The sequence below is a fragment of the Dromiciops gliroides genome, chromosome 3 (assembly GCF_019393635.1).
Source record: "Dromiciops gliroides isolate mDroGli1 chromosome 3, mDroGli1.pri, whole genome shotgun sequence".
NCBI classification, from domain to species: Eukaryota; Metazoa; Chordata; class Mammalia; order Microbiotheria; family Microbiotheriidae; genus Dromiciops; species Dromiciops gliroides.
The window spans coordinates 47,557,593-47,580,916 of record NC_057863.1 but is presented as its reverse complement, the minus strand read 5'-3'; the positions used below and the strand labels follow the sequence as shown (position 1 = coordinate 47,580,916).

The window sequence follows — 23,324 nt, the reverse complement described above, 5'->3', positions numbered from 1 at the left end:
GGACCTGAGTTCAAAGCCCAGCTCACACTTGACATTAGCTGTGTGACCCTGGGCAAGTCACTTAACCCTTATTGACCCAAAAGAAGAAGAAGAAGAAGAAGAAGAAGAAGAAGAAGAAGAAGAAGAAGAAGAAGAAGAAGAAAATATCAGTTAAGAAGTTCACATCCCCCTTTCCAACAAACTAAACATGAAATAGCTAAAAAGACTAAAAAATACAGCAGGCTTATTGTGACATATAGTAAAAGATGAAAACCTTTGTGCCCAATAGGTTTTGGTCAATGGAGTTATTTTTTTATAACAACTAATAGGTTCACTGAAATGACCCCTTTAAAAACTTAAGCAAATGAGACTGCCTGTAGATTTGGGTATTTCCTTAATCTTTCATTGCCCTCACCAGATAATGGCTTTATGGTAGGCAATCAGTATATGAAACAGTACATTCTTAAAACTCTGACTCAAGCTTCATAAGCGATGATGCTAGGCAGATAAAGATTATTAATTTTATTTTCTGTCTTTGGGTGAAAACTAGGCTAGATTTGTCTCAGGTAAGTTTTCCCTCATCCACAAAGCTGGCTACAAATGCTATTGAGATTTAAATGAAAGTGTTACAGAAATGAATGTGTTTCCGAAAGTATTCAGAAATATGAGAATTCTAGGTTGAGGTATCATTTATATGTTGTCACAAAAACCCTATTTCTGATTAGTTCTATTTTGTTGGGGCTACCACGATAACTAAGCAATCTTCTTATTCTGACATCCTTAAGACCATATAGTGGTTGAAGGAACAGTTTAGAGTCAAAGAGATTAGTGTGTGAGACTGTACTTATTGTGTGACCATGGGAAAATCATTTAAGCTGTCAGTACTTTGGGAAATTTTTTTAAATTACAAAAATATAAAAGAACCATCAATCTACATTGGCAGAAATAATTTCCATGGGGGAAATTCTCCACACCAGTAAAAAAACAAAAACAAAAACAAAAACATCACAGATCAAAGAACAAAAAATAACAAAGACTAAATCAGAGCAATCAATCCCCAAATTTCTTGATGCCCAAATATTTGAGGGTCAAGAAAGACAAATAGACCCACTGTGAGTAATTCACAGAGGTCCCATGAATGATCAAGCAAAGGAATCTTCCTTTTAACAGAATCAAAGTGCAAGAGCAAAAATCTCAAATCTAAGAAAAAATCTGGTCACATCTCCCAAGCATCTCCCTTGCACTAAGCACTTTTCTCCATCCTGAGTCCTTGGTGAATGAGTTCAATTCTACACTGTCCTCTTAGATCCCTACCCCCCTTATCATCTTGCCAATAGTGCCCTGCCAAACTTTGGCCTTGGATCACTCTCACCATCTACCCACTGTCTTAGATCATTCCCCACTTCCACATACTGCCTTTTTTCCTACGCATGTGCTGCTGAATGAAGGTGGAGAAAATCACACAGCCATTAACATATTCGTTACAGAACACTGAATGGGCCCTCAGTGCTGCTAGGTGCTCCTACTATACCTCTCTTCTTCTCTTGTTCCATTATTGGTGTCCAATCTTATCATTCCATTGAAAGCTAGGGCTGCCCTTTGCCTACTAGGAATCTCTCAGTTGCCAAAGCCAGTGGCCTTTTCTTTATCCTCATTCCCCTTGACCTCTCTGCAGACTTTGACACTGTGGATACTCTCTCCTGGTTCTCATCTCACCTCTTTGACTGCTCTTCCTCAGTCTCTTTTGCTAGATCCTCCTCCAAATCATGCCCTCTAAACATGTGTCCCTCAGGACTCCATCTTGGATGCCCTTCTCCCTGTATCTTATTTCACTTAGTGATCTCATCAACTTCCATGGATTCAATGATTATTTCTGTGCTGGTGATCCTGAAATCTACTTACCCTGCCCCAAACTCTCTACTGACCCCCAATCTCAAATTTCCAATGGCCTTTCAGACAACTGGGCATCCAGTAGGCATCTTAAACTCAACATGGCCAAAATGGAGCTCCTCTTTTGCCCTAGATACTCCACACTCCCACCTTCTCTATTACAGTAGCATGCAAAACCATCATCCCAATCACCCAGATTCACAAGATAGGAGTCATCCTGGACTCCTCACCATCTCTTTTTTTTTTTTTTTACGGGTCAATGAGGGTTAAGTGACTTGCCCAGGGTCACACAGCTAGTAAGTGTCAAGTGGCTGAGGCCAGATTTGAACTCAAGTTCTCCCGAAGCCAGGGCTGGTGCTTTATCCACTGCACCACCTAGCTGCCCCTCCTCACCATCTCTTAACCCTCACATCCAATCTGTTGCCAAGGCCTATCCATTTTGCCTTTGCAGCATCTCAACAATAGACCTGATCCTGTTGCAGGCTCTCATTAGCTCCCACCTGGATTACTGCAGTAGACAGCTAGTGTGTTTGCCTATCTCCGTCTATCCCCATGTCAATCCATTCTATATTCAGTAACCAAAGGGATTTTCCTATGGCACAAGTCTGATCACATCACCTATTAAATTAACTCCAGTGGCTCCCTATCACCTTTAGTATCAAACAGCAAAATCTTCTTTTGGGCATTCAAAGTCCTTCATAACCTAAGCCCCTTCTCCAATTTCTAGTCTTTTGACATCTTCCTTGCCACATACTCTTCTATTCAGTGATACGGGCCTTCCAGCTATTCCACCAATCCCTTTGCTCCATTCCTAGAATGTTCTCCCTCCTTATCTCTGCCTCCTGACTTCCTTTAAATCTCATCTTCTACAGTAAACACTTTCCAGTCCCTCCTAATTCTAGTTCCTTCCCTCTCTTAATTATTTCCTATTGGTCCTAAATGCATTTTTTGTTTCTTATCTCTTCCAATGGATTGCGTGCCTTTTGAGGACAGGGACTGACTTTTTCCTCTTTGGGAACCACTAGTGTTTATCCCACCGCCTAGCCCACAGTAGGTGCTTGATAAATGTCTAGTGGTCATGTGTTGGGAGTGGAGGGATGAAATCCCAAAATTGTAAATTCTTTTCTGATCTAATTAAGATATGTATAGCATATTAATATGTGATCATTTCCTCCTTTCTAGGCTAAGTAATCGGCTTAAAGCTCTGTGATGAGCCTTTTGTCATCCTTGACTACACTGAGAGATGCCCTATCATCTTTGGAAGGCTCCAAAGGATCCCAGCCTTGCTGATCTCTTGTCCAAGCAACAGTTCATGAGATTCTATGTTGGAAAATCCATTCAAATAAATACAAAATCAGGAAAATCAGTTAATTCTTGAATGGTGATTAAAGGACATGGGTGGCTTTCAAAAGAATTACAATCAAATACCATATGGAAATATGCTCCAAATCTTCAGAGTAAGGCAAACTAAAACAACTCTGTGGTTTCATCCCATGCCTGGAAAATTGGCAAATAAGAATAGTAATAGTCAATGTTTGGGGCATATGGCTATGAGAAGACACAGACTAATACAGTTAGTGGAGTTGAGAAGTGGTCCAACCCTGAATTTCAGAGTCTGGATCAACAATTTGGAGTTATGTGAGAAAAATGACAGAATTTCTTATACTCTTGGGCCCACTATTGGGCATGTATCCTAAGGAAATCAAAGAGAAAAAGTAAGATCCAGTATTTACCAAAATATTCATAGCGGCACTTTGGACAATAACAGAGAACTGGAAACAAAATAGATAAATGGAAACAAAGTATTTTTTGGTGAGGGGCTAAATAAAATATAGTATATGAATGTATTGGAATATGCTAGTACAATTAATCCATCAATGAGCATTTATGATATGTCAAGTACTTTGCTGGGCACTACAGATAAAAGTACAATGAATGAAACAATCCTTACTTCTAAGGGTATGGAAATTTATTTTGATTTGGGGACCCTGCCTTTGGCCTGAGATTAAAAAGCCTTAGGCCCTCAGGGGGCCTAAGGGGTTTATTCTGTGTAAGAGGGGCTGGTGCCCCTCCCCCTCTGCTTCAGCTGAGCCAAAAAGCCCCATGGGCTTTAAAGGATGCCAGGTCAGATGGCTGGGGGAAGAAGCCCCAGCTCCCTCCGCCCTGGGGGGATGTACCCCAGAGATTCTGGCTCATGCAGGCCAGCCTCTAGCACAGCCTGTGTGAAGGTCGCTGGGCACGCAGCAAGGGGCACAGGCCCCTGGAGCCCTGGGTGTGGTATGCAGGGGACACTCAAGTGTCCCCCCAGCCGCAGCCCTGGCACGGCCGGTAGATTAGTTTGGCATGTGCAGGGGTGCAGGGAGCCCAAGGTTTGAGGGTAGAGAAGGAACATATATACAGGGGAAAAGACAGTGAAGGAGGCAGCCTGAAGATTGAGAGAACAGAAGGGACACCAGAGGATAGAGAAAGCGAGAAAAGGCTATGATACAGAGAAAGTAGAGACACTGAGGGGGGCGGACAGACAGAGGAAGGAGCCTTATGGAGTAAGGGGCTTTTCAGGGTTCAGTGGCAGTGCAGAGAAAGAAGTTAGACAGAAAGGGGGTTCGCAAAGGAGACTGAGGCTACGGTAGGGAGAGAGAAGTTTGGGGGTTTTTTTGCAGGGCAATGGGGGTTAAGTGACTTGCCCAGGGTCACACAGCTAGTAAGTGTCAAGTGTCTGAGGCTGTATTTGAACTCAGGTCCTCCTGACTCCAGGGCCGGTGTTTTATCCACTGCACCACCTAGCTGCCCCGGGAGAGAGAAGTTAAAGAGTGAAGCAAGGGGATTTTCAGTGAGGGGGACGCTAAAAGAAGGTCGGTTGGTACAGAGACGCAGTAGGACACTAAAAAAGTTCCAGGCATGGCGGGAGGAGAGAGGCGTGTCGAAAAGCATTCAAGTTCTACATTTTATTTTCCTGTATTCTTAATTTTAAATTGTATCTCATAAATAAATCCTCTGCTGTTAAATTGGAAGAGGCTGTTTACTTATCAATTTGGGAGCGGAGCAGTGTGGAGAAATTTTTAAAAGGCCCTAACAGATTGGCTTAGGAAATTAATAGCAGTCAGATAGCCAGCCAGTCAAAAGTCCCCAGATTAGTCCTCCAGTTAGATTAGGCCCCCCCAGTCAGTTTAGGCCCTAGGCAAGTTAAATTAGCCACAAGTCAGTTAAAATATTCTTACAATTGAATGGCGACCCAGATGGGACTTATGGCCCAATTACAATTTTTCTAAAGTTTAATTTTTCATATAGCCCACACATATAAATTTTTCAGACTTAAGATTAGAGAAAAGTTTTTTTTACAAGGGACTTCTATTTTAAACAAGAAGGTAACAAGTGTATATGAAGCTATAAATGAAACAAATGTAAATAAACAAAAGGTAGTTTTGAAGAGAGGACCCTAACAGTGTGGGGAATCAGGAGAAGTTACAGATAGAAGGTGATAGTAATGCAGTATGACAAGAAACAAGAAACATGGAGAGATTTGTAGGTACTGGTAATAAGCAGAAGCAAAGCAATTATCTACTGGACACCATGGCTATAAAAATGTAAATGAAATCCTGAATCACTAAAAGGAACCCTGAACAGATACATTTGCTAATAAGTCCTAGGAAAGGGGCAGCTAGGTGGTGCAGTGGATAAAGCACCGCCCCTGGATTCAGGAGGACCTCAGTTCAAATTTGGCCTCAGACACTTGACACTTACTAGCTGTGTGATCCTGAGCAAGTCACTTAACCCTCAATGCCCTGCAAAAACAAATAAATAATAAGTCCTAGGAAACCTGAATGTGTTGACAGGATAGTACATATTTTCCTTGTGATATTATGTTATACCACTGTGCATCCAACTCAAAGCTAACCCAAGTGTGAGCTGTGTCTACCTACTAGGGCCTTCCCCAGAATAGCTAAGAAGCCAATTGTCCCCAGCAAGCTTGGTGATTTTGCTGGGTCCTCTAGATCCCCAGTCATAGGATCAGGGAATCACAGATTTAGAGCTGTGAGAGAGATGATCTATTCTAACTTCCCTGCTCCCATTTTACAAATGAGGAAATGATAGCCCAAAGAAAGTTAAACAACTTGCCTGGGAGTAACGCCAAAAGATAGTCAATCCAGTGTGCTCTCTCCACTGTTCATTTAACAAATGATAAGATCAAAGCCAGTCATGGTCCTGAAGGACTTCACACATTATATCAAGCAAAGGAGTATTTATCCTTCCTCATTTTTTCCCTTTAACTCCTGATGGATGATAAAACATCCCCGCTCCAAAATTCAGCATCTTTTTCACAGCACTTGTTAAAGACCCATGCTAGTGTCAAACATATTCAAATGGGAATTGACCTATGCTCTAGTTGCAGCTTTTTCAGGTGCTCTGCGATATTGAAAAAGTCACTTCTTAGCATTTTTTTTCACCTTATAAAAAGATTGGAATAGAAAATCCCTAACTTCCCTTTTAGTTCTCACCTTCTATGAAACTATAATATGGCCAATCTTCCTAAAAGAAGTTATTGGGGCAGCTAGGTGGTGCAGTGGATAAAGCACTGGCCTTGGATTCAGGAGGACCAGAGTTCAAATCCAGTCTCAGACACTTAACACTTACTAGCTGTGTGACCCCGGGCAAGTCACTTAACCCCCATTGCCCTACCAAAAAAATAAATTATTAGCATCCCAACCCCATCCACATGATTTACCTCAAGGAATTCTAGTCCATTGGGAAGCCATGATTTCTATTTATTCCTCAGCAAGTGCTAGTCTTTCTTGTCTTTTTCACACAGAGCAGAGGTGCTGAATAGCAGCAAGTGATAGGCAAAAGTCTTGAGAGCATCTTGAACCAGATTAAAATGTTATGGGGAGGGGGCAGCTAGGTGGTGCAGTGGATAAAGCACCAGCCCTAGATTCAGGAGTACCTGAGTTCAAATCCGGCCTCAGACACTTGACACAACTAGCTGTATGACCCTGGGCAAGTCACTCAGGCCCAATTGCCTCCAAAAAAAAAAAAAGATAAAAAACCGTTATGGGGAAATGTTTGACAAGTTCTTTTTTTTAATTACAATGTTAATTTGGGGGTTTTCTACATCAACACATCCTGTGGAGATCTATTTTTGAGTTTAATACCACTGCCTATACATACACCCAGTCACCCCAACTAGATTCTAAGTCCCTTGAGGGCAGGGACTATGTCTTAGACATTTTAGTTTCTACTAGCTCACTTAGCCCAGTGCTCTACACAGTTCAACACAAGTCCACTGTTGGTGATGTCATGTCATCCCCACAGTAGATTATGATTGTTTTGTGTATTCAGTGATCCCTACCTATATAAAATTCCATCTGTGGGTCCAGGATGGAAGGAACACTCAGTAGCTTAAAGTTCTCAGGTCTCCACCAAGATGGGAAAAATGTCAGTAATCCACCCGTGCTTTAACCAGAGGCTTATAAAAGACCAACCACACACTTTACTCCCAACTTCCTTTAGAACTCATGTGAGAATGGCTCCTAATTCTGTTGTTGACCCATTAATTTAGCTGGATGACCTCACGCAAGTTGCTTTACCTCTCTCGGCCTGATTCCTCCCCTAAATATGCTTCTCTATCATTTCTATCCATGGCTTCAAGTTTTATCCTCTTGGATCAACCTGAATAATAATAAAATTACATTTATATAGCATTTTAATGTTTGCAAGGTGCTTTGTTGAATCCAATCTGGGGGCAGCTAGGTGGTGAGTGGATAAAGTACTGACCCTGGATTCAGGAAGACCTGAGTTCAAATCTAGCCTCAGAAATTTGACACTTACTAGCTGTGTGACTCTGGGCAAGTCACTTATCCCTCATTGCCCTGCACCCCCCAAAATGAATCCAATCTGGCTTACATAAAGCAAATACCCGAATCTTGCTCACATTCTTCCTCAAATACCTGAACGCCACTATCTTGGTGGGGGGAAATGGGATGTTTAAAGTAGGAAGGGCATTTGGTATGGAGTTAAATGTTTTCTTGGTAGAAATACTGGAGTTTGCCATTTCCAGGGTCATGCATCTACTAAATGTCTAGTGAGGCCAGATTTGAGCCCAGTCTTCCTGACTCTAGGTCTGGAGTTCTATCCACTGATAATGCAACTGACTACATGTGTGACCTCAGGGAAATAACTTCTTAGGATTTATAGTTTCTTTATAATTCATGGATCGGACTAAATGATTTCTAAGGTGTCTTTTAATTCTAAATTCTATGGTCCAAGGAGTCAATGGATAAACACTAAGTGCCTATTATGTACCAGGTAATGTGCTAAGTGCTGGGAATACTCCCTGTCCTTAGGGAGCTTACAGTCTAAAGGGAGAAGACAACACATAAAAAACTTGAAAGGAGGTACCTGACATAGCCGGGGAGGGCATGATGAAAACCAGAAGCTAGAGTGAACTCACATCTAAGAAGGTATGAGTTACAGAGTTGATTACATCATTTTGGGAGATCATGAAGCCTGGGAAACCAGCCAGGACAGAAATGAGGCAAAAGCCATGGTTGCCCTTCTCAAATGAACTGGGGAGCGGCTCCCAGATGTCCGTTCCCACCCTCTCCAGTGAAAAGGAGCCTCGAGTCTTCTTTATTCTAAATATCTCTAACCACCTATTTGCTGTGTGACCCTATGTTACTTAGCGTGTTTCCTCATTAAAAAAGGGATAAAAATGCCTACTTTGAGATAATGTATGCCAAGTGCTTTGTAAATTGTAAGGCTCTATAATGAATGTAAACTCTTATTAATGAGATCAAACTTGTCAATGTGCTTCCTAAAACATGGCCCAAGACCTGAGAATTGGAATGGTGGTCTGACCCGAGTAGCACGTGACCTTGGACTCAATGACCTCTATGACCCTTTCCAACTTTAAAATCCCATTTTGCCTCCATATGCTTTCTGAACCAAGTTAAGCCTATTTCCTTTTTGGGGCATATTCCATAGCTTCCAGTTTCAGAAATCATGATTTTGCTTTATGTTTGTTGGTTCACAGGACCTTTGGAAATCTACATGTCCTTTTGTCTGTCTGTCCCCCTGACCCTAGTTTCATTTCATACATGAGAAAACTAAAACACAGGCTCATCAAGGAGGCAGTCTATTCAATAGAGCTGTAAAATGGAGAACTCAGAGCTTACACTAGCAATTCTGACACAAGGAGCAAATCCCTCAAAATGCACGTAGGGGTGAGGAGCTTTCAAAGATTTCCATTAATGATAATGGAAAACTCAAGACTCAAGGACCCTTGCAAGAGGAAAGAACCTTTTGAAAAGATAGAATCATGAGAGTTGGGAGCATTGAAAGAGATCTCAGAAGCCATTTACTCTCATTCCTACCCTGAGGGAATTTCTACTATAATATGCCCTAAAAGTGGTCATCCAGCCTTTACTTGAAGACCTCAAATGAAAGGGAAAGCCATCGCATCTCAAGGCAACCGGTTATACTTTTAGGTAGCTATAATGGTCAGGATGATTCTGTACATCAAGCTTCAACTTTTTCTCCTTGTGATTTTCATGCATTTCTACTGGTCCTTCCCTTTGGGAACAAACAGAACAAGTGTGAGAAACACATTATAAAGCTGCTGTTAAGAGACTGCTGCCAGGGGGGTGGCTAGGTGGCACGGTGGCACAGTGGATAAAGCACCGGCCCTGGATTCAGGAGTACCTGAGTTCAAATCCGGCCTCAGACACTTGACACTTACTAGCTGTGAGACCCTGGGCAAGTCACTTAACCCCCATTGCCCTGCAAAAAAAAAAGAGACTGCTGCCAGCAGCCAGGTCAGGAACTCACTTGTCACCTGATTTATTTAAGGTATATGCTCAGTACATCATGCAAAATGCCAGGCTTGACTTAAAGTTTCTGGGAGAAATATCAACAATCTCAGATATGCAAATACTACCACTTTGATAGCAGAAGGTGACTAAGAATTAAGAATCCTCTTGATGAGAGGGAATGAAGAGAGTGTAAAAGCTGGCTTGAAGCTTAACATCAAAAAACTAAGATCCTGGCAACCGGTTCCATTACTTCCTAGCAAATAAAACAAGAAAAAATGGAAGTCATGTCAGATATTATATTCTTGGGCTCAAAGATTACTGCAGATAGCTAATGCAGCCATGAAATTAAGGCATTTGCTCTTTAGAAGGAAATCTATGACAAATCTGGATAGCATACCAAAAAGCAGAGATATCTTGCTGATAGAGTCAAAGCTATGGTTTTTCTAGTAGCAATGTATGGCTGTGAGAGTTGGGCTATAAGGAAAGCTGAATGCTGCAGAAGTGATGCTTTTGAATTGTGGTACTGCAGAAGACTCTTGAGAATCCCTTGGACAGCAAGGAGATCAAATCAGTCAATACCTAAAGAAATTAATTCAGAATATTTACTGGCAGGACAAATACTGAAGCTTAATAATTAAGCTTTAATAATTTGGCCACATAATGAAAAGACAGAACTCCTTGGAAAAGACCCTAATATTAGGAAAGATGGAAGGCAAGACAAAAAGGGGATGGTAAAGGATGAGCTGGATGGTTCCATGGAAACAATGAACATGAACTTGGACAGACTGAGAGATAGTGGAGGACAGAAGGGCCTGGCGTGCTATGATCCATGGACTTGCAAAGAATCAGACATGACTGAACGACTGAACAACACATGTTACCTCGGATACATTACACCAAATAAAGAGATCAGTAGAACTGAAAGGCCCATCACAATGCAGAGAAAATGGCCAAGAGATATCAAATAAAAGACACTTGGTGACATTTTCCCATCACAAATTTTTCAAAAACACCCTCATCTGCTCACTCCCAAATGAGCTTCCTTCTGAATCAGGCAAAAATTCTGAGATCTAAATGCCTATTGTCAGAGATATCTCACACATACACACACAAACACACACACACACACACACACACACACACATACATCCCACATATGGCCCACAACTCTCCAGAGTATAGCCTGAGCCAGATTAAAATGTAATTGAGAGGGGCAGCTAGGCGGCGCAGTGGATAGAGCACTGGCCCTGGAGTTGGGTGACCTGAGTTCAAATCCAGCCTCAGACACTTGAAACTTAGTAGCTGTGTGACCCTGGGCAAGTCACTTAACCCCACTTGCCTCACCAAAAAAAAAAAAAGTAATTGAGAAATATTTAACTAAATATACAATAAAACATAGATAATATTACACTGTAAAACTAAAGCAACATGTGACCCATGAGGATCTTTTTGTAATGATTAATGAGTCCTTTTCTGGTTGAGTTTGACACTATTGCTTTTAAGGGATTAAACTTGACAACTTAAGGTGATTAGTTTTATAAACACAAAGAAATACTTGAGGAAATGATCTTGCATCCTGAATGGCCCAGATCTCAAAAATGATTAACCTAAACTGTCAAGTCACTATTACCAAACTTTCTTTTAATTTAAACATATACTTTTGTTTGTAAGGAAGATAGTACCATGGATACAATCCCAGAGGCTCAGAATATAATCACAAACTTTTGAGTGTAAGGAAGGATACATACTTTTAATGAGTACACAAGATACATCTACACACTGTGACATCTTCATGAGATGTAAACTTAACTGGGTCAAGAAGAGAGCATAATGACTTTAAATATAGGTTGGCTGTCCCTCTGAAGGCTTTAAATAGGTGGAGGAATTTTAGCAGCAATTAAATGTTGGAGTCAGAAGTGGAGAAAGAACCAGCCCCCTGGGAGGGAAACTTTGGGGTATGAGAGGAACTTTTTTTTGCCTCCACTCCTAATGGCCATGTAATTGGAACTACTCAATGACTAGAAATAAAAGCATCCAGCCAGGAAAAGAAAAACACCCTGAGAGAAGGAACTGATGAAAAGAGAGTCATCCAAAGAGGGGGTAGCTTCTTAGAATGTGAACTCTTGTGGTAGAAAGAAATGATGCTTATAAACTCGAGAAAAGGCTCTGGGAAATCAACTGAACAGCTGACCAGAAAAGCTGCATCCAAGGTGAGTTGTGTGAAGACTCCACAAAATCAGAAAATTTTCCGGTACTAGGAACTGTAAATTACCTTTGCCATTCATGTAGCATACGTGTGTGCCTGACTACTATTATATTCTTTGTTTGAACCCAATCACCCCATGAAAACTGGGTATATTTGAGGGTGTCTGTACCCCAGGGTTTTTGATGAGCTGTTTTTGTACCAAATATCCTCACCACCTTAGTAAATGCTTTTGCTAAAAGTTAATTAAGTCTACTGACTGATTGTTAATGGGAAACACACTGATATGGGTTCAGGAGCTAAAGCATTAGGAAAACCACCCAAAGATTAACCACTAGACCCAAAGAAAGTAGCTATTCTCTGGGACAACCAAAGGATGAGTAGAAGTATAAATGTGGAGAGTAGCCAGAGAGTTTGTTTCATGTATTGTTCTTGAACAATAGCTTATTGATCTTTTTTACAGGTAATGTTTAACTTGAATTGAAATCCAAAAGGGTTGTTGCATGGAAGAGAAAGAATCAAAGCTATCTCTTCTCCAGCCCTTCTCATGGAGCATACAGATGAGGATCTTTCCAAAGATGATGAAAAGGAATATTCTTAGATCTTCTGCAAGCACAGTGGAATGTTATGAAGAGTCCAGCACAAAGTTTTAAGCCTCTCTCTCTAGAGGGGAGAAAAAGGTCAAATTATATTACTATTCAGTCTTTCTTGTTTTTCATCCTGCCACTATATACAACCAGCTTCAAAAGCATCATATTTTGTTTAAAAGTTTATCATTCGGGCAGCTAGGTGATGCAGTGGGTAGAGCATCGGCCCTGGGTTCAGGAGGACCTGAGTTCAAATCTGGCCTCAGACACTTGACACTTACTAGCTGTGTGACCCTGGGCAAGTCACTTAACCCCAAATGCCTCACCAAAACAAAAACAAAACCTAAATAAAAGTTTATCATTCATTGACTTTAGCTGAAACTGGTATTAGAATGATTATTCCTTTTTTGTTCACTTGTACATGTCCCAATGAATTGCTCATTTTGATTCTATTTCTTATCTTCTAGGTGATACAGTGGATACAGCATCAGGTCTGGAGTCAGGAAGACCTTTGTTCAAATATAGCCTCAGACACTAGCTATGTGACCTTATGCAAGTCACTTAGCCTCTGTTTACTTCAGTTTCCTCATTTATAATATGGGAATAATAATAGCATCTACCTCTCAGGGTTATTGTAAAATGCATAGCACAGTGCTTGGCATAATAATGCGTGTTCCCTTCCTCCCTCTCTTCTTCTTATCCCTAAAATATTGATCATCCCCCCAAAACTGATGATTATCTGCTATGATCTTTTGTTGTTCTCCATGAACATCAGTGTGGAGAACTCCCTATTTGTGAACTCAGTTCGCAAATGTACATCAGTGATTCCTCTGCTTCTCTATAGCCTTCAAATGTTTCCTGGGGGTGATACTGATGACTTAAGCAACTTGCCCTTTGGTGACAGCATATGTCAGAGAAAAGTCTCAAACTCATCTCTTCATGACCCCACAGCTGGCTCTCTATCCACTGTATCACATCACTTCATATTGGGAATTAACTAGATTTGTTGAGCATTATAGTAGCACCCCTGTCCCAGTGGAACTGTTTGACAGCAATAGATTGGTGATACCAAATAAATAAGACTAAACCTCAAGACAGAACCTTCACATTTCAAAAAATATGCTCATTTTGATCTTAATGGTATTTTCAGCTAGATTTGTGGATAAGAAAAACAACTGCAAAGAAAAATCTAGTCCAGTTCTCATCCAAGGATGGAATATGGAGGTCGTAGTCCTTATTATCTATTTGGTCTCAGAGCTCATCCATACTGAGTGTGTGGGCATTTCAAGGCTATTTGAAATATCTGATAGTCTGATTCCCTATCACCTTCATGAAATCAGTAAATGTTAAGTAAGGGACCCCAGAAACTGACACAATCCAATATTCTCAATGCTTTTGAAAGGGTCATTCTTGACAAAAATAACCTTGTTGGGTGTGAACGTTTTTATTTTTCATGATATATCCCAAACACTAAACTGTTCTTATTCATTGCCCCAGCGATACCACTTCTAGCTCTCTAAAGAGATCAAAAAGGGGGCAGCTAGGTGTCACAGTGGATAAAGCACTGGCCCTGGATTCAGGAGGACCCAAGTTCAAACCCAGACTCAGACACTTGACCCTTACTAGCTGTGTTACCCTGGGCAAGTCACTTAACCCTCATTGCCCCACAAAAAAAAAAAAAGAACAAAAAGACTGAAAGTATTAATATGTGCAAAACATCCCTATCAGTTCTCTTTGTAGTGACCCCAAACTGTAAATTAAGTGGCTGCCCATTATTGGGGAAGACCAAACAAATTATGGTATATAATATTCTTCTTGTTGTTCAGTTGTTTCAGTCATATCTGACTCTTCATGACCCCATTTTGGGGTTTACTTGCCCAGGATACTGGAGTGGTTTGCCATTTCCTTCTCCAGCTCATTTTACAAATGAGGAAATGGAAGCAAACAGGGTTAATGACTTGCCCAGGGTCACACAGGTAATAAGTGTCTGAGGCCAGATTTGAACTCATGAAGATTTGACTCTCTGATTCCAAGTCCAATGCTACCTAGCTGCTCATATGTAAATATAATAGAATACTATTTTTCCATAAGAATGATGAAAGTAGTTTTAGAGAAACCTGGAAAGACTTGTATAAACTAATGCAGAACAAAGTGAGCAGACTCAAAAGGACAATGTGTGCAATAACAAAAACACTACAAAGGAAAAACAACTTTGAAAAGCTTGAGAACACTAATGAATGCAATGACCACAATTCCAGAGAGCCAATAATGCTTTCTACCTCTCAACAAGAGAAGTGGTGGGGGGCAGCTAGATGGCACAGTGGATAGAGCACCGGCCCTGGAGTCAGGAGTACCTGAGTTCAAATCCAGCCTCAGACACTTAACACTTACTAGCTGTGTGACCCTGGGCAAGTCACTTAACTCCAATTGCCTCACTAAAAAAAAAAAAAAGAGAGAGAGAAGTGGTGGACTCAAGATACAGAATGAAACATAGACTTTTCAACAAGGCCAGTGTAGGAATTTTGCTTCACTCTGCATATGTTACTGTTTTTCCTTTATTTTTTCACTTCTTTAAATGAGGCTGGGTATTGCTGAACTTGTGGTTCTTACACAAGCCTGCAATGAGAGGTAAAATACATTATAACGAAAGATACTATCATATGATACTAAAAAAATTTTTAACTGAATACTATGAAATTAAAATGACCAGGTTTGAGATGTAAGAACATATATTCCTCTATTTTTTGTGAAGGTAGGAACTACAGATGAAGATGAAATGTGTATAATATTAAACTTGGTTGTTATGTTCATAGTTTTTCTAAACTTTCCCCCCCTTTTCTGTGAAGGATGATTCTTTGAGAGGGGAAGGAGAAGAGAGAGATATATTGGGAAATCTAGATAATTTAGAAACAAAATATAACAGAAAAAACAAAAATCAATTAAAAAGAATGTCTACTAACCTTGGAACCATTGTGTATGTGTATGTATGTGTTTGTGCGTGTGTGTGTGTGTGTGTGTGTGTGTGTGTGTGTGTGTGTGTCTGGTTCTCTGCTAGGAGAATGCAAAAAGCTATTTGATTCTATTGACCAGAGTCCTGCTTCTCCTGAGTTAACTCAGATAATGGGAGTATGATGTGAAAATGGCAAAATGACTCACCCTTGTGTGCCCATGGGCACTTTTCTGATACAAAGACTGTTCCCAAGAGGCCAGAGATCAGCTCAAAGGTGCATATTACAAACTCACTGACACTTAATAATGACTGAGTGATGAAAATACTCAAGTGCCAGGGCACAATATGAGCGGGACTTTTGCAGTCTTTCCAATATTTCAAATCGACCAGATAGTTCCTAGGTGAGAAGGGAGAAGGTAATTGAGAAGACAAAGTTGAGTCTGTATCATTTTTGTTGATCCTATTAACAATTGATTAACTTTTTCCTGTAATTGTCTAAGTCATGGTTCTCTGTCTCTGAACTTAGTTCAGAAATTCAGCTGCCTTAGAATGATTTAAGTTTAGAAACCCACTTCATCCGCTAATCACTGTCATATTCTTGACTCGAAGAACCCTGTTATCCTTGGGGATGCGAGTGGCCACCAGGGAAACTAGTCTGGTATCTTTACACCACCAAGCTATCCTTCAAAGATGTCTAATCTAAGAAAGTTGGGCCCACTATCTCTGACCTTGCAGATGGACTCAAACAATTAACTTTTCTTAGTCACAGGAGGGAAGGAGGAGGCTATTGCTAACCCCAATGACATCCTGTCTGAGAGATTGTCTAGTTTCCCCCCCCCCAACTTTCTGCATTCCTTCTATTCTTGGCTGCATAGGTTTTATCTATACAAGAAAATTTTAATTTAAAATAATTGAAATTATATATTTTACACTTCAAAAATACTCTCACCTTATAATATAGTTTAAGGTCTAATATTACTGAATCTGCTTCCTCTACATCTCTTTTCCCCCTGGTTTCTTTGAAGTTCCTGACCTTTTTTCTTCCAAATGAACTTTGTTATCATTTTTTTCTAATTCAGTAAGAAAAGTTTTTTAGCAATTTAATTGGGATTGAATTGAATTAATAGGTTAGGTAAAATTGTCATTTTTTTATTGTATTGGCTTTACCTACCCATGGACAATAAATACTACTTCAATTATTTAGATCTGACTTTATTTTTATAAAAAGTGTTTTATGATTATGTTTATATAGTTCCTGTGACTGTTTTGGCAAGTATACTGTCAGGTATTTTATAGTATCTAGTTGTTTTAAATGGTCTAAAACAACATTGAACAATATTGCTAAAACAAAGTGTAGTTCCCCTATTTTTCTCTTATCATTAAATCTATTTTAGCTTGAACTTACAATATTTTCTCCTTGACCTTGGATCTCTAGAATTTGGCTATAATATTACTGGAAGTTTTCATTTTGGGATCTCTTTCAGGAGGTAAGTAATAGATTTTTTTCAATTTCTATTTTACCTTCTGCTTCTAGAATATCTTGACAATTTTCTTGGAAGATGATGTCTAAGCTATTTTTTTGGTCATGGTTTTCAGGTAGTCCAATGACTTTCAAATTATCTCTCCTGGATCTATTTTCCAGGTCAGCTATTCTTCCAAGGAGATGGTTCATATTGCCCTCTATTTTTTTATTCATTTGAATTTGCTATTTTAGCTTTAACTTTGTCTGAGATCATGATTATTACCCCTGCTTTTTTACATAAAAAATTCTACTGCAGCCCTTTATTTTATCTTTGTGTATATAATTTTTATAACATTTCCTGAAAGCAACATATTATTGAATTCAAAGTTTTAATCTGCTGTCCATTTTCATTTTATGAGGTAATTCATCCCATTTATAGTCTTATAGTGTTACATTTTTTCATCCTTCCTATGTTTCCTCACTATCCTTCTCACCCTATTCCTATCCCTCCTCACTCCTCTGCTTTACTTTAGCAGCCAAATTCTTAAAGGAAAAGTTAAATAAATTACAGGAGGAGATAGTAAAACTATCCTAGTGGGGAAACTTAACTTTCCCATCTCAGAGCTAGATAAATCTTAAAAAAAAAAAAAAGTTAAGGAGATGAATAGATTTTAAGAAAAAAGAGATGATAGGGGCAGCTAGATGGTGCAGTGGATAGAGCACTGGCCCTGGATTCAGAAGGACCTGAGTTCAAATCTGACCTCCAGACACTTGACACTTACTAGCTGTGTGACCCTGGGCAAGTCACTTAACCCCCATTGCCCTGCGCCCTGCCCCAAAATGAGATGATAGACCTCTGCAGAAAACTAAAGGAGAATAAAAAGGAGTATCCTTTTCTCAGCTGTACATAGCACCTTCACAAAAAGTGACCACGTACTAGGGCATAAAAAACTCACAAACAAAGGCAGAAAAGAAGAAATATTAAATGCATTCTTTTCAGATCACAATGCAAAAAAATTCAATAAATAACTATAGAAACATAGATTAGAAATTAACTGGAAATTAAATAATCTAATCCTAAAGAATGAGTGGGTCAAAGAACAAGCCATAGAAACAATAATTTCATTAAAGAGGGTAACAAAATGAGACAATATTCCAAAGTTTGTGGGATGTAGCCAAAGAAGTACCTGGGGAAAAATTTGTGTTTGGAAATCCCAAAAACCAAAAGAGAGAGATGAACAAAAATGAAAGAAAACAAATAAAAATAAAACTAGGAGCTGGTTTTACATTAAAAAAAAATAGATAAACCATTGGTTAATATGATTAAAAGAAAAAAAAACAAATTACTAGTATAAAAAATAAACAGGATGAATGCACTACCTATGAGGGTTAAATTAAAGCAATTATTAGGAGTTACTTTGCCCAACTATATGCCAGTAAAACTTACAATGTAAGTGAAATGGATGAATGCTTACAAAAATGTAAATTATTCACATTAACAGAAGAGGAAACAGAATATTAAAATAACACTATCTTAGAAAAAGAAGTTCAACAAGCCATTAATGAGCTCCCTACCAAAAAAAAAAAAATCCTCAGGACCAAATGGATTTATGAGTGAATTCATTTGTTTAATTGATTAGTTGTGTTTGACTATTTGGAGTGTTCTTGGCAAAGAACATTTTTTGGTGCTGTTGTTGTTCCTTCTTCATTCTTGAAGAGGACCAGTGACATCAGGAGGGTGATGTCTTGACTTGCAAGTGAATTGGATTTAAGTGAGGCAGGGCTGTGCAAAGTCATCAACCTCACTCCTCCAGAGTCATTGGAGTCTAATGGCAAGACATAAGTCAAGATAACTGGCAATGGCCACCAGCTCATTTTACAGATAAAGAAACTGAGCAAAACAGGTTTAAGTGACTTGCCCAGGCTCACACAGCTAGTATGTATAGAAGACTGGATTTGAACCCTAGATGTGTGACCCTGGGCAAGTCACTTAACCTTGTTTGCCTCAATTTCCTCATCAATATGGGGGGGGGTAGAAATTGCCCAGAAAAAATGTAACCAACGATGGTCTTTGTAATAGAATGCTTATCTAGATAATGCCTGTCCTTACCCTTTATGGAAGGGATATTCCCATTTATCACCTCCTACAAAACACTTGGGACCCCTATAAATAGCAAACAATGCCATAAATAATCCATATGATGATCCTAGGATTCCAACACAAGAAAATATTACAGCATTCATACTCTGAAAAAGGAAAAAAAAAGAAGTTATTCTTCACCCCTTTGAGAATAACCTCACAAAAATCATTGGTGGGTGAAACCATTATTCTGATAAAATTGATGATAACAGTGATTTTCCATGTGAGTGACTGGTTTACTTTAAAGTTTGCAAGATGCCTTCCTCCTAGGAACCACATGAGGTTAATAGTGCAAATATTTGTTGAATCATTTTAGTCATGTGCAACTAACTCTTCAGGACCCCATTTGGGCTTCGCTTGGCAAAGATACTGGAGTGGTTTGTCATGTCCTTCTCCAGTTCATTTTACAGATAAGGAAACTGAGGTAGAGTTAAGTGACTTTCCCAGGGTCACACAGCTAGTAAGTGTCTGAGGAGAGATTTTTAACTTGGGGAGATGCATCTTTCTGACTCCAGAGTCTAGCATTCCATCCACTGTGCCACCCTAGTGCAAATATTACTTATCCCCATTTTAGGTGAAGAAATTGAAGCTCAGGAGTTATATACTCTGCAAGTCACTTTATTTTTACAAGTCTTGATTTTCTGAGCTATAAAATGAGAATAATATTAGTGGACCTATCTATCTCCCAGAATTGTTGTCAGGCATAGATGATCTAACATCCAAATAGCACTTTGAAAACTTTAAAATGATGAGCCAATGCTGACCAGTTATCATTATGTGAAAAAGGTTCTGGTGTTTTTTCGTTTGGTTGATTGGTTGGCGGGGGGCGGGGGTTGTCACTGGCTTCCAAGGGGTCTCCCTCTTTTCCTTTTTCTCCCCATCTTCCCTACTACCATCCTAACTCACTCGGTCTAATACCAACAGAGTGCAAGCTTCCAAAGTGAAAATCTGGGGTTTTCTTTCTGATCCACCCTAGGCTAGTGATGCCTCTGGGTGTTGCTGTTCCTTATTCACTTACTGAAAGTGACCTCCCACAGGCCGGATGGTTAAAGCATCCCCAGCAGTTAAAGTGCCTTAGCTGTAAGTACACAGAAGCAGGGAAAAGTATCTGTAGAGAGAAGGAAGAAGAAACCAATAATGAGTTTTAGCAATGAGAAAAGAGTTCTAGAGCCCCCCAGGTGGACAGCAGTCCCTGTGAGCTGACTACTAGAAGGTCAGGAAGATAGAACAGACAGACATGAAGAACATTGGCAGGCGATGAAATGTCATAGATGACCTTCTTTATTTTGATCTTGGACTGGTCATTGAACCTTATTAAATATAGTATTGAAATGAGATAGGAGCTCACATGATCTAAATATGACCCTCTTTTGCCAGGGATAAGAGGATCATGAAAACTAGAAAATTTGTTTTCATTTAACAGAGAAAAAACCCAGGTCTGGAAATCCTATGGGTTTTTTTTTTCCTTCTAGCAAGCTAGGTGATGTAACAGACAGAGTGATCTGGAACCAAAAAGAGCTAGGTTTGATTTCTGCCTCAAACACTTTCTTGATGTGTGTTCTTTAATCTCACAGAGTCTCAGTTTCCTCATCTGTAAAACAGGGGTGACAAGAGCACTTACTTTGTAGAGTTGTTATGAGCTCAAATAAGGTAATATTTGTAAAGTGCTTTGGACTTAAAGTGATGTACAAACATTAGCTATTATTATTAGGATTATTTGTACCTGAATAGCAAAATCCATGCTTGGGGAAAATGACAAAACTTACTCTTGAATCAACTTTTTAATCTGGGGCCAACTGGGAAGGCTTCCACATGGTTAATGGTAGGAAAGGACACAGGCCATTTGGTAGCTTCCTCTTTCCCCTAATTCTTTTTTTTTTTCCAGGGCAATGAGAGTTAAGTGACTTTCCCACAGTCACACAGCTAGTAAGTGTCCAGTGTCTGAGGTCAGATTTGCACTCAGGTCCTCCTGAATCCAGGGCTGGTACTTTATCCATTGTGCCACCTAGCTGCCCCCTTTCCCTCATTCTTTTTTTTTTTATTTTTTTGGTGAGGTAATTGGGGTTAAGTGACTTGCCCAGGGTCACACAGCTAGTAAGTTTTAAGTGTCTGAAGCTGGATTTGAACTCAGGTCCTCCTGACTCCAGGGCCAGTGCTCTATCCACTGCACCTAGCACCCCCCCCCATTCTTTTAGTTAACTAGGTGCTAAGCTCACTTATATCTGTGTTGCTGAAAGACAAGAGCTCTTAGGATCATTTAAACTCAGAGCCCTGGACAAAGCTCCCATCTCTCCTCCTATTTATAGCTTTGGATATAATTCTACTAATTTCCTGTTATTCAGAAAGGATACATAGTATGTGGGTATACCATTTCTTTGGATGCTTATATGGGGAGGGGGGGGATGACATCTTTAATCAAGATATTGGAAGACAGCCAACAGCCCATTTGTCTAAAACAGTAACTAGCCAAGAGATTTTATTTTAATGATTTAAGAAGCCAGAGCATTCTTTGCTTAGATTATAAAGAACATACAAGAACAATGAAGTCACTGGCTTTTTAGTGCCAATCAGGCAGTTCTGTCAACAAGCATTTATTAAGCCCTTACTATAATGGCAGGCACTGGGCTGTTAGAGACACACAAAAAGGGCAAAAATATAGTGTCTGACACCTCAAGGAGCTTATATTCTAATGGGAGAGACAACATGCAAAAGTTGTACAGACAAGGTATTCAATCATTTTTCATTTGTGTTCTACTCTTCATGACCCCATTTCTTGGCAAAGATACTGGAATGATTTGCCATTTCCTTTTTTAGCTCATTTGACAGATGAGCAAACTGAGGCAAACAGTGAAGTGACTTGCCCAGGGTCACACTGCTAGTAAGTGTCTGAGGCTGGATTTGAACTCAGGAAAATGAGTCCAGCACTCTGTGTCAATGGAAGGTAATCTCAGAGTTAAGACACCAGCAGAGAGCCAGACTCAGGAAACAGTAACTGAACACATCCCCAGATCAACACATGTTCCCCAAATGCCTAAGTACTGATGAAAACAAAGAGGCAGGAAAGAGGCCCTGAAAATGAACCATGTTGGTCAAGTTGGGATTTTTGATTCATTTACTCACCAACACCCCACTTCCCATAAGACCTCCAAGCTTCCAGGCCTCATCGGGAATTTTTTCAGCTGATACCCGTTGCATTCCAGGGAAGAAGAGGAGAATATTGAGCAACATACTGATCAGTGCCATATGCAGAAGTGTGGCCCCCAGGCAATGAGTGCAGTCCGTGGAACACATCGCCTTTCCCCTAGTAAAAAAGCAGCCCCCATAGACCAGGGAATTACCGGTGCCCCTTCGAAAGCTGACTTGACGGGGCTAGGCCAGAGCTGGTAAATGGTTTTCTTCTCTAATGCAGTCCCACAGGGCTGGGTGCAGAGGGATGAGATTCCAAAGGATCTACAAACCCTGTCCTGCAAGGATGTTGCCACTTCTCGGATATAGGCAAGGCTCCCCACAGCATTCATAGGCTCTTCTTTGCCCTGGAAGCTTTTGGTTTCTGTACGCCCATAGAGCTGATAACCTACTTGACTAGGGAGACTGGTAGCTTCTAGTATTATTCTGACAACACACATAAGAAAATTGCAAAGCTGGAACTGGAGGATGGAGCTGGAACATGACTTTAGATCTGCCTTGATATCAATTCTTGCAAGTTCATGGCCTTGTCCTCTGTGAAAGAAAACAGACACACACATACACACACACACAAAACAAAAACAAAAAAGACATGATCAGGTGGCTAGAATTCTATACCAGAAGCTCCCTATCCTTTATTAATAGACAATAATTTCCTGTACTACAAAATCAAACCCCCAAATATCTTTGAGAATTCAGCAATTATACATACCAGGACTGGAACATTAGTATAGAGAAAGAAGAAATTGTCATTTACAAACCACTCAGCTATTACAGCGCTTCCTGAAAACTTGCAAACAATGTTTTAAAAGCTATCATCTTACTGAATATTTCTATAATCCAAACTACAAAGAGGGAAAAACTTTCCAAATATAGAGACTGTGGAAACTGAGAGAGAGGGGCCTTGTGTTTTTGAACATTTATTAAATTATGAAATAGGCACAGGCACACCCAGTTCTTTGGGTACTCACCAGAAAAGTCCACAATTGGCAGTGGGAAATGAGGTGGCAATCACACTTAAATTAAACACAGAGGTTATAGGAGCAAGAAGCCAAAAAGGCAGAGACAAGTGGCCAAAAGTGGTGCAGAGGCAGGCAGGGAACAGGAGGGTGAAGGGAAGGC

At 40.0% G+C, this 23,324-nt stretch overlaps 1 protein-coding gene across 1 annotated transcript in view; it reads right to left on the bottom strand.

The window, feature by feature from the left end:
- The window catches only part of LOC122747121 (transmembrane 4 L6 family member 4-like), a 50,983-nt gene extending 28,676 nt beyond the window's left edge, over positions 1 to 22,307 (bottom strand). Inside the window, exons 1-4 of the mRNA XM_043993332.1 lie at positions 22,137 to 22,307; positions 20,035 to 20,124; positions 18,987 to 19,123; positions 15,621 to 15,811 (exon numbers count right to left, since the gene is read on the bottom strand). Of these exons, the coding sequence (XP_043849267.1) occupies positions 15,621 to 15,811; positions 18,987 to 19,123; positions 20,035 to 20,124; positions 22,137 to 22,307 (589 nt within the window). The remainder of the gene's footprint in view (positions 1 to 15,620; positions 15,812 to 18,986; positions 19,124 to 20,034; positions 20,125 to 22,136) is intronic.
- Between the last annotated feature and the right edge of the window lie 1,017 nt (positions 22,308 to 23,324).